At 46.3% G+C, this 12,304-nt stretch overlaps 1 protein-coding gene across 1 annotated transcript in view; it reads right to left on the bottom strand.

Annotated features, from left to right (window-relative positions):
- Nucleotides 1–12,304, bottom strand: part of SLCO2A1 (solute carrier organic anion transporter family member 2A1) — a 190,476-nt gene that overhangs the window by 73,579 nt on the left and 104,593 nt on the right. Inside the window, exon 3 of the mRNA XM_038746057.1 lies at nucleotides 500–665. Coding sequence (XP_038601985.1) covers nucleotides 500–665 — 166 coding nt within the window. The remainder of the gene's footprint in view (nucleotides 1–499; nucleotides 666–12,304) is intronic.

Below are 12,304 nucleotides of genomic sequence, written 5' to 3'. Positions count from 1 at the left end.
GCTTTGGGGAGGGGAAGGAGGTGGAGAGGAAGGAGGAGGCTCAGTCTGGGAAGGCCTCCTGGAGGAGGTTAGCTCTCGGTAGGGCTTGGAAGGGAGGAAGAGAGCTAGCTTGGCGGATGGGCAGAGGGAGGGCATTCCAGGCTTGGGGGATGATGTGGGCCGGGGGTCGATGGCGGGATGGGCGAGAACGAGGTACGGTGAGGAGATTAGCGGCGGAGGAGCGGAGGGTGAGGGCTGGGCTGGAGAAGGACAGAAGGGAGGTGAGGTAGGAGGGGGCGAGGGGATGGACAGCCTTGAAGCCGAGAGTGAGGAGTTTTTGGTTGATTGGTAGCCACTGGAGATTTTTGAGGAGAACAAAGAGCTGGGGAGCTAACAAAGTGATCAGGTTGTCCCATGGGGGGATATTCTGTGGCTTTCAGAGAGTCCTCAGGATTTCTCCCCAGGGCAGAAGCCAGGAGGCAGATGTGCTCCCGCCAATTGGGAGAATGGGGTCCCTTACCCCCGAGACTGTTCTCCGAGTAGCGGTAGGGCTCGGACAGGAAGTGCGGCAGGGTCAGGAAGAAGGCGCCAGCTGCCAGCAAGAGGCCCCCGATGCCGATGACTCGTGGCCGGTGGACCCGGCTTCCAAAATAGCTGACAAAGATGATGAGGATGGCATTGCTGACCTGGGGAGCAAGCAGAGAGGGCACCGTGAGAGTGGGGATTTTTTGAGTATTTGTTAGGCGCTTATTATGTGCCAGGCACTGAACTAAGCTCTGGGGTAGATACAAGTTGATCAGTTGGACACAGTCTCTGTCCCACATAATAATAATAATAATAATAATGGCATTTATTGAGCACTGGGGAGGTTACAAGGTGATCAGGTTGTCCCACGGGGGGCTCACAGTCTTAATCCCCATTTTACGGATGAGGTAACTGAGGCAAAGCGAAGTTGAGTGACTTGCCCAAAGTTCACACAGCTGACAACTGAGAAGCAGCGTGGCTCAATGGAAAGAGCATGGGCTTTGGAGTCAGAGGTCATGAGTTCAAATCCCGGCTCCGTCACTTCTCAGCTGTGTGACTTTGGGCAAGTCACTTAACTTCTCTGGGCCTCAGTTACCTCACCTGTAAAATGGGGACTGATACTGTGAGCCCCCTTGGGACAACATGATCACCTTGTAAACTCCCCAGCACTTAGAATAGTGCTTTGCACATAAGTGCTTAATAAATGCCATTATTATTATTATGATTATTATTATTATTAATTGGCAGAGCCGGGATTTGAACCCCCGACCTCTGGCTCCAAAGCCCGTGCTCTTTTCTCTGAGCCACGCTGTTTCTCCATGGGAATCACAGTCTTAATCCGATTTTACAGATGGGGTAACTGAGGCCCAGAGATGAGAGGTGACTTGCTTAAGGTCACATGGTAGACAAGAGGTGGAGCTTGGATTAGAACCCAGGTCCTGCTGTCTCCCAGGCACATAGCTCATCCCACCCACATCAGAGCAGAGCACGTTTACCACACTACCTTCCCACAATGGCCCTGATCCATTACCCCCAGACGCCCAAGACTCAAAACTGCCAAGCTATTCCAACATCACTCTGTCCTTCATCCTGCCTCTGCCAATTGTCAGCTGTGTGACTCTGGGCAAGTCACTTGACTTCTCTGTGCCTCAGTTACCTCATCTGTAAAATGGGGATTAAGACTGTGAGCCCCACATGGGACAACTGATCATCTTGTATCCTCTCCAGCGCTTAGAACAGTGCTTTGCACATAGTAAGTGCTTAACAAATGCCATTATTATTATTATTATTATCCCTCTACCACATTAAGGCCTGTGACCAAATTGTTTTTTTCCCTCCTCTTGGAAGTTTGTTTGAGCAGCCAAGATTTATGCTCAATTCAGCTGCCCTGGCCCCTCTGGACTGAACGGCTATTATAGTAGTCACGGCCAAGTGGAGCGTCGCTTAGTGGAAAGAACCTGGGCTTGGGAATCAGAGGTCGGGGGTTCTAATCCCTACTCCGCCAATTGTCAGCTGTGTGACTTTGGACTAGTGACATAACTTCTCTGTGCCTCAGTTACCTCATCTGTAAAATAGGGATTAAGATTGTGAGTCCCATGTGGGACAACCTGATTACCTTCTATCTACCCCAGCGCTTAGAACGGTGTTTGGAACATAGTAAGTGCTTAGCAAATGCTATCATTATTATTATTCATTCAAAAGTATTTATTGAGCTTTTACTGCGCGCACAGCACTGTACTAAGTGCTTGGAGAGTGCAATTTGGCAACAAATAGAGACAATCCCTACCCAAAAATGGGATCACAGAGCACTGTTCTAAACTCTTGGGAGAGTACAATCCATTGTGGTTTCCCCATGCAGGTTCGAATCTGACTAGGAAGCAATGTGGCTCAGTGGAAAGAGCCCAGGCTTTGGGGTCAGAGGTCATGGGTTCAAATCCCGGCTCTGCTGTCAGCTGTGTGACTTTGGGCAAGTCACTTAACTTCTCTGTGCCTCAGTTACCTCATCTGTAAAATGGGGAGCCCCATGTGGGACATGGAAGTAGCGTGGCTCAGTGAAACTAGCCCGGGCTTTGGAGTCAGAGGTCATGGGTTCAAATCCCAGCTCTGCCAATTGTCAGCTGTGTGACTTTGGGTAAGTCACTTAACTTCTCTGTGCCTCAGTTACCTCATCTGTAAAATGGAGATTAAGACTGTGAGCCCCCCGTGGGACAACTCAATCACCTTGTAACCTCCCCAGCACTTAGAACAGTGCTTAGCACAGAGTAAGCACTTAATAAGCATCATTATTATTATGTATCCTTTCCCTCTAGACTGTAAGGGAACCGGGCAGGGAATGTATCTGTTACATTGTACTCTCCCACAATTAGCACGGTGCTCTAAATACAGTAAGTGCTCAATAAATATGATTGACTTTTCCATGACCTCAGGGGCACAAGCTGGTATCTGCCTGGCTGAGATTTATAAAACCCTTAGCTGTTCATGTTACACTACACACAACAGACACACGCATATATACATCTCAGGTCTTCTACTCCCAGGCCCTAGATCATTCCCTTAAGCCTGGGGGCTTCTCCTACCCTCCTTTAAAAAAAAATTGGAGGTAGGGACATGGGCCAGAAAAGACCGGATGCTATCTGCATGTTCCGGGAAGAGTTGCAGCATTGAAATCTGGGTCAGAAAAGTCCTATGAAGCAGAAGCCTGATTTCTGCACCTGCCATATGGGAAATTGCTTCAGAAAGTGGCCGAGCTGTGCTGTCTCTTACACTCCACCTACTCATTCCATCAGATAATAATTTTCCAAAAGATAATTGCTCTCCTTCAAAGTCTTATTGAAGGCACATCACCTCCAAGAAGGCTTCCCTAACTAAGCCTTCTTCCACTCCCTTCTGCACCTCTCTTACTTGCTCCTTCATTCATCCTCCCTCCCATCTCCACAGCACATATGTATGGATCTGCAATTTATCTATTTATTTACATTAATGTCTGTCTCCCCCACTAGACTGTGAGCTCATTGTATGCAGGAATGTGTCTGTTATATTTTACACTCCCAACTGCTTAATATGGTGCTTTGCAAAGAATAATCAGTAAATATGATTGAATGAAATGAATGAATGTTTATAATGTCACCCATTCCCTTCCCTCTCTCCTGCTTCTCTGTGCACGTTGGGGGGATGGAGACCCTTGATGCCTTTGGGGAGAGCAGCTAAACTGGGGGTAGTGAGAATGTGGCAAGATTTTTTTCAGTCCGTTTACCACTGATAACAGTGGTTATTATTATTATTATTAGTAGTAATAATAATAATAATAATGGTATTTGTTAAGCGCTTACAACATGCCATGCACTGCTCTAAACTCTGGGGTAGATACAGGGTAATCAGGTTGTTCCACATGGGGCTTAGACTCTTCATCCCCATTTTACAGATGAGGTAACTGAGGCACAGAGCCAGTGGGACAGGGACTGGGTCCAACCTGACTTTCTTGTATCTACACCAGAAACTCCTTGTGGGCAGGGCATAGAGAAGCAGGGTGGCTCAGTGGAAATACCCCGGGCTTGGGAGTCAGAGGTCATGGGTTCTAATCCCGGCTTCGCCACTTGTCAGCTGTGTGGCTTTGGGCAAGTCACTTCACTTCTCTGTGCCTCAGTTACCTCATCAGTAAAATGGGGATTAAGACTGTGAGCCCCATGTGGGACAACCTAATTACCTTGTATCCCCCCCAGTGCTAAGAACAGTGCTTTGCATGTAGTAAGTGCTTAACAAATGCCATCATTATTATCATTGCCACTTGTCTGCTGTGTCACCTCGGACAAGTCACTTAACTTCTCTGTGCCTCAGTTACCTCATCTGTAAAATGGGGGTGAAGACGGTGAGCCCCACGTGGCACAACCTGACTACCTTCAGTGCTTAGAACAGTGCTTGGTACATAGTAAGTGCTTAACAAATACCAACATTATTATTATTACCAAATCTGTTGTACTCTTCCAAATACAGCTTAGTACAGTGCTCTGCAAACAGTAAGCAGTAGCCTAGTGGAATGAGCATAGGCCTGGGAGACAGAGGATCCGGGTTCTAATAAGGGCTCTGTCACCATTCAGTCATATTTATTGAGCGCTTACACTGTGCAGAGCACTGTACTAAGCACTTGGGAGAGTACATCAATAAAAGGATACATTCCCTGCCCACAATGAGCTCACAGTCTAGGGACGGAGACAGAAATCGATAAAAATAAATAAATTACAGATACCTGCTGTGGGGCTGGGAAGTAAGGGAGAAGAACAAAGGGAGCAAGTTAGAGCAATACAGAAGGGAGTGATGAGCCCAATGTTGGGTAGGGACCATCTCTATACGTTGCCAACTTGTACTTCCCAAGCACTCAGTACAGTGCTCTGCACACAGTAAGTGCTCAATAAATACAATTGAATGAATGAATGGTAGAAGAGGAACGGAAGTGATTTTGTTTGTGAAGGCCTCATAGAGGCCTTTAATAAGGCTTTGAAGGGAGGAGAATAATTGTCTCTCAGATTTGAGGAGGGAGGGCATTCCAGGCCAGAGGCAGGACATAATAATAATAATAATAATAATAGCATTTATTAAGCGCTTACTGCATGCTAAGCACTGTTCTGAGCACTGGGGAAGTTACAAGGTGATCAGGTTGTCCCCCGGTGGGCTCACAGTCTTAATCCCCATTTTCCAGATGAGGTAACTGAGGCACAGAGAAGTGAAGTGACTTGCCCAAAGTCACACAGCTGACAGTCGGCGGAGCCGGGATTTGAACCCATGACCTCTGACTCCAAAGCCCGGGCTCTTTTCCACTGAGCCACGCTGCTTCTCTATGGGGTAGGAGTCGGTGATGAGACAGGGTCGATGGAGGCACAGTGAGAAGATTAACACTAGAGGAGAGAAGTGTGCTGGCTGGGTTGTAGAAGGAGAGTAGAGCTCACCTCCTCCAGGAGGCCTTCCCAGGCTGAGCCCCTTTCTTCCTCTCCTCCTCATCCCCTTCTCCATCCTCCCCATCTTACCTCCTTCCCTTCCCCACAGCACCTGTATATATGTATATATGTTTGTACATATTACTCTAGTTGTTTATCTATTTTATTTGTGCATATCTATTCTATTTATTTTATTAGTATGTTTGGTTTTGTTCTCTGTCTCCCCCTTTTAGACTGTGAGTCCACTGTTGGGTAGGGACTGTCTCTATATGTTGCCAACTTGTACTTCCCAAGCGCTTAGTACAGTGCTCTGCACACAGTAAGCGCCCAATAAATATGATTGATTGATTGATTGACTGCTTTAAAGCCAGTGGTGAGGAGCTTTTGTTTTATTATATGGATGTGGATGGGCAACCCACTGGAGTTTCTTGAGGGGCAGGGTGACATGTCCTGAATGTTTTTGTAGAAAAAATGATCCGGGCAGCAGAGTGAAGCCTAAGGGTAAGAGGCAGGAAGCCGGGAAGTCAACATAGAGGCTGATGCAGTAACCCAGGCGGGATAGGATGAGTGACTGTATTAACGTGGTAGCAGTTTGGATGGAGAGGAAAGGGTGAATTTTTAGCAATGTGGTGAAGGTGGCCTTCTCTGACTGAGCCGTCCTCTCCTGTCCTCCCACTCCCTTCTGTGCCGCTCTTACTTGCTCCTTCATTCATCCTCTCTCCCTTCCCCACGGCAGATATGTATATATCTAATTTATTTATTTATCTATATCAATGTCTGTCTCCCCCTCTAGCCTGTGAGCTTTTTATGGACAGGAAATGTGTTTGATGTTATATTGTAGCAGCTCAGTGGAAAGAGCACGGGCTTTGGAGTTAGAGGTCATGGGTTCAAACCCCGGCTCCACCAATTTTCGGCTGTGTGACTTTGGGCAAGTCACTTCACTTCTCTGTGCCTCAGTTACCGCAACTGTAAAATGGGCATTAAGACTTTGAGTCCCCCGTGGGACAACCTGATCACCTCCCCCATGCTTAGAACAGTGCTTTGCACCTAGTAGACCCCAGTAGACTCCTAGTAGACCCCAGTAGACTCCTAGTAGACCCCAGTAGACTCCTAGTAGACCTGTATATGTTTGTATGTATTTATTACTCTATTCATTTTATTTGTACATATTTATTCTATTTACTTTATTTTGTTAATATGTTTTATTCTCTGTCTCCCCCTTCTAGACTGTGAGCCCATTGTTGGGTAGGGACCGTTCTTTATATGTTGCCAACTTGTACTTCCCAAGTGCTTAGTACAGTGCTCTACACACAGTAAGCGCTCAATAAATGCGATTGAATGAATGAATAGTAAGCACTTAATAAATGACATCATCGTTATTACTCTCCCAAGTGCATAGTACAGTGCTCTGCACTCAGTAAGCACTCAATACACACAATTACTACTAATAATAGCAAAACAGGAGGGATTTGCATGTGGAGAGAAGGGTGTGCTGTCAGATGTGGGGAGGGAGGGACTTCCAAGCCAGGTGCAAGGAGAAAGATGAGTCAAGTATCATACCAAGGTTGAGGGCTTGTAAAATAGGAAGCTTGGTGGTTTTGTCAAGTGATGGGAAAGACGGGTGGAAGTGAGAGTTTCGGAGGGAAGATGAAAAGTTAAGTTTTGGATGCTGAGTTTGAGGTGTCAGCAGAACATCCATGTAGAGATGTCCTGAAGGCAGGAGAAAATGTAAGAACTCACAGGAGAGTGATAGGGTCTAGAGATTATGTTTACAAATCATCGGGGTAAAGGAGTTAGTTGAAGCCATGGGAGCAGATGCATTCTCCAAGGGAGTGGGTGTAGATGGAGACTAGAAGGGGACCCAGAACTGAAACTTGAGGGACCCCCACAGTTAGGAGGTGGGAGGCAGAAGAGGAGTGAGTGAAAAAGACCAAAGAGGAGCTTCCAGAGATAGAAAGAAGTAGCATGGAATAATAGATAGAGCATGACCCTGGGAGTCGAAGGTCATGGGTTCTAATCCCCTCTCTGCCACTTGTCTGCTGGGTGACCTGGGGCAAGTCACTTCACTTCTCTGGGCCTCAGTTACCTCATCTGTAAAATGGACATGCGAATGTGAGCCCCATGTGGGACAGGGACTGTGTCCAACTCGACTTTCTTGTATCCACCCCAGTGCTCAGTACAGTGCCTGGCACATAGCACAAACACTTAACAAATACCATTATTATTATTATTAGTAGTAGTACTAACAGTAGTAATAATCAATCAAGTAATGTAATTTGAGTGTTTCCTGTGCAGAGAGCACTGTACTAAGCACTTGAGTAATAATAATAATAACAGTATTAAGTGCTTAACTAGTGCCAAGCACTGAAATAAGCACTGGGACGGATACAAGCAGGTCAGATTGGACACGGTCCCTGTCCCACGAGGGACTCACTATCTCAATCCCCATTTTACAGATGAGGTAACTGAGGTGCAGAGAAGTGAAGTGACTTGCCCAAGGTCACACAGCAGACAACTGGCAGAGCTGGGATTAGAACCCATGACCTTCTGACTCCCAAGCCCATGCTCTAGCCATGCCATGAGTACAACAGAATTGGTAGACACATTCCCTGCCCACAGTACCCTTAAAGTCTAGATGGGGAGACAGACACCAATATAAGTAAATTACAGTTATGCACATAACTGATGGGGCTGATGGGGTCCAGGAGTGAATACCAAATGTCCAAAGCTTGCAAATCCAAGCAGTAGAAGTTGTAGCATGCTTTTTGATTGTCCACTTGGTGCGATGCACTTTACTAAGCATTTAGGAAGTACAGAATAATGAAATGACACATTCCCTGCCCACAAGGAGTAAACACTCTAACATGTGAAATAGATTAATAAATGGAGGGTGAAATGAAAAGTGCATGCTCAAGGGCATAAGGAGAGTAAGCGCTCAATAAATACCATTGTTTGATTGAATTCCATTCATTCAATTGTATTTCTTGGGGGTTTACTGTGTGCAGAGCACTCTACTAAGCGCTTGGGAGAGAACCATACAACAATAGATGAGAATGAAAACCCAGTGAAGTCAAGAGGTGTGCGAGGGCAGAAGTTAAAAGCAGACTCATATTAAAATGGTCCAGTTACAGTCTAGGAGGGGGAGACCGATGTTAAAATACATTACAGAGAGGAGAGTGGGTCAGTGGCAGAGGTAGTTCTCCAACCCCAGAGTCCCAACCTTCCAGTCCTGTCCCAACCTTCCAGTCCTGGGCTCTCTCCATTAGGCAAGTTAGAAAAGGCTGAAGGGATACTTTAAACGATCATCTTTAAATCTGCCCAGGGTTTCCCTAGCAAGGGCCATGAAGAAGTTCTCCACTCTAGAAAGACTAGAATGAGGAAAAAATTAGAGCCCAAACTTCAACATGGGGGAAATAGATATGCTTAGATAGGGTGTCCTGAACTGTCAATATTGGATGTGGAAAAAAGTTCAATGGAAGTTTATGAGGTCCCTGAAACTGTTTCTGTAGAAAACTGCACTTGGAACTGTACCCTTTGGGCACTTGTTGTTCACCACGCCCTCACCCCAAAGCACTTGTATACCTACTGTACTACTCTGTTGTACTATACTCTCCCAAGCATTTAATAGAGTGTTCTGCACATAGTAAGTGCTCGATAAATACAATTGATATCCCTAATTTATTTATATTAATGTCTGCCTCTCCCTCAAAACTTGTAGCTCTCTGTGGGCAGGGAACATAATAATAATAATAATAATAATAATAATAATAATAATAATAATAATAATAGTGTCTACAGACTCTGTTGGACCATACTTTCCCAAACACAGTACAGTGCTCTACACATAGTGAACACTCAATAAATGCCATTAATCGATTGATTTAGGTCTGACAATCTGTGGCTGAGTCTCTTCCAACACAGGTTCAAGTCCCAGCCTCCATTTTACCATCTCCCAGATGGAGAACCCCCTAGCAACCGTTCAGTTGGAAGGTAATCTGACGTCTTAGATCAAGAATAGGGGTTCTAACACTTCTCCTAGTTGTTAGTTAACAGTCCTTCCTTTTAGGAAGCTCTTCTTCTAGCTCAAATAGATCCCAACAGAGACTTTTAAATTAGGCTAGACCAACTATCAATCTGGAATGGTTACAATGTAATCCAGCCTGGAGGCAAGAGGCTGGACTTGATGACCTCTGACTGGTAATCCCCAAGTTCTAGGATCTGCTATATCATTGTCTCACTTGCCCTGAAAACTCTTGTACCGGGAGTGTGAAGAACTCCTCCTGACCAGGGATTTAGTTTTCTGACCAAAGAAATATGTTTACCCAAGCAATTAGCGTTGTTTTGTAATGGAAATGATGTGCTTTACAGCCTAGTGGCTACCACTAGCCCAGGGTCACTCCCCCTCCTCACTCTGTTACCCCCAACCCCCAAGCTGGGGAGGGCAAACTCATGTGACCAACAGAAAGGGATTGTTGTGGACAGGCGATACGTCTGTTGATTGTCATATTGTACTCTCCCAAGTGTTCAGTACAGTGCTCTGCACAAAGCAAGTGCTCAATAAATATGGCTGACTGACCCGATGAGCCAAGTGAAATGAGTGGATTAACCTTAACCCTATTCCCCCCAGCCAGGCAGGAAAGCTGGGCCCTTTCCTCACATGGCTCCAGGTTAATTCCTTCAATCAATCATATTTATTGAGCGCTTACTGTGTGCAGAGCACTGTACTAAGCACTTGGGAAGTACAAGTCGGCAACATATGGAGACGGTCCCTACCCAACAACGGGCTCACAGTCTAGAAGGAGGAGACAGACATCAAAACGAAACATGTAGATGGGTGGACAAAACATGTAGACAGGTTCATGCAGAGAACAAGGCTGGGGCCAATGGGCAGAATACACTTCTCCCTTCACCTGAAATCCTGAAACAGCATGGCCTGGTGGTTAGAGCACGGGCCTCAGCTGAAATCCCTGCTCTGCCACTCATCTGCTGAGTGACCTTGGGCATGTCACTTCATTTCCCTGTGCCTCAGGTACCTCATCTGTAGAATGAGGATCGTGACTGTGAGCCCCATGTAGGATAGGGACTGTGTCCAACCCAATTTACTTGTACTATGTCTGACACATAGTAAGCACTAAACAAAAACCAGAATTAATATTATAATTCTCTGTGCCTCACTTACCTCACCTGTAAAATGGAGATTAAGTTTATGAGCCCTATGTGGGACAAGGACTATGTCCAACCTGATTAGCTTGTATGTACCCCAGTGCTTAGTACAGAGCCTGGCTCAGAGTAAGCACTTAACAATTACTGTTAAAAAAAAAAAAAGAGTCCAGTGGCTTGAGGAGGAAAAGGCTACTCTTGTCATCTGAAGCATCTTGCCTTCATTCAACTCTCTTCGTGGCCTAGCCCAGCCAGAGAGGATTCCGCCCTATAAGCAAGCTGTTTCCTAGAAAGAAATCTCACAAGCTCTCTTGGGTCCCTTTCCAGTGTTTAATAGCCTCAACTTTCAGGAAGTTCTTTCTGTTATATAACCTAGACTGCGGGCTCCAGCTTGAATAGAACCAAATGTTCTCTAGTCCTTGCTATGCAATAACAGCAGCAGCAGCTGACAGAGGTAGTAGGGGGAGCCCATTGTTCATTCATTTATTCATTCATTCATATTTATTGATCCCTTACTTTGTGCAGAGCACTGTACTAAGTGCTTGGGAAGTACAAGTCGGCAACATATAGAGACGGTCCCTATCCAACAACGGGCTCACAGTCTAGAAGGGGGAGACAAACAACAAAACATGTAGACAGGTGTCAAAGTCATCAGAACAAATAGAATTAAAGCTATATGCACATCCTTAACAAAATAAATAGAATAGTAAGTATGTACAAGTTAAATAAATAGAGTAATAAATCTGTACAAACATATATACAGGTGCTGTGGGGAGGGCAAGGAGGTAGGGCCGGGGGGAGGGGTTGGGGAGGAGGAGAGGAAAAAAGGGGCTCAGTCTGGGAAGGCCTCCCAGAGGAGGTGAGCTCTCAGAAGGGCTTTGAAGGGAGGAAGAGAGCTAGTTTGGCGGATGTGTGGAGAGGGCATTCCAGGCCAGGGGAAGGACGTGGGCCAGGGGTCGATGGCTGGATGGGTGAGAATGAGGCCCAGTGAGGAGGTTAGCAGTGGCAGAGGAGTGGAGGGTGCTGCCTGGGCTGGAGAAGGCGAGAAGGGAGGTGAGGTAGGAGGGGGTGAGGGGATGGACAGCCTTGAAGCCAAGAGTGAGGAGTTTTTGCTTGATTCGTAGGCTGACAAGCAGCCACTGGAGATTTTTGAGGAGGGGAGTGACATGCCCAGAGAGTTTCTGTACAAAGATAATCCGGGCAGCAGAGTGAAATATAAACTGAAGCGGGGAAAGACAGAAGGACGGGAGACCAGAAAAGAGGCTGATGCAGTAATCCAGTTGGGATAGGATGAGAGCTTAAACCAGCAAGGTAGCAGTTTGAATGGAGAGGAAAGGGCGGATCTTGGTGATGTTGTGGAGGTGAGACTGGCAGGTTTTGGTGACAGATTGGATGTGCGGGGTGAATGAGAGAGCGGAGTCGAGGATGACACCAAGTTTGCAGGCTTGTGAGAAGGGAAGGATGGTAGTTCCATCTACAGTGACAGGAAAGTCAGGAAGAGGACAGGGTTTGGGAGGGAAGATAAGGAGTTCAGTCTTGGACATATTGAGTTTTAGATGTCAGGCAGACATCCAGATGGATATGTTCTGAAGGCAGAACAGTGCTTGGCACATAGTAAGTGCTTAACAAATGCCATCGTCGTCGTCATCATCATCATCATCATCATCATCATCGGACTGGTGGGCCATGGGAGCTGTGGGTTCTAATCCCAA

The sequence above is a fragment of the Tachyglossus aculeatus genome, chromosome 1, assembly GCF_015852505.1.
Source record: "Tachyglossus aculeatus isolate mTacAcu1 chromosome 1, mTacAcu1.pri, whole genome shotgun sequence".
NCBI classification, from domain to species: domain Eukaryota; kingdom Metazoa; phylum Chordata; class Mammalia; order Monotremata; family Tachyglossidae; genus Tachyglossus; species Tachyglossus aculeatus.
This window is presented reverse-complemented; position numbering and strand designations above follow the sequence as displayed.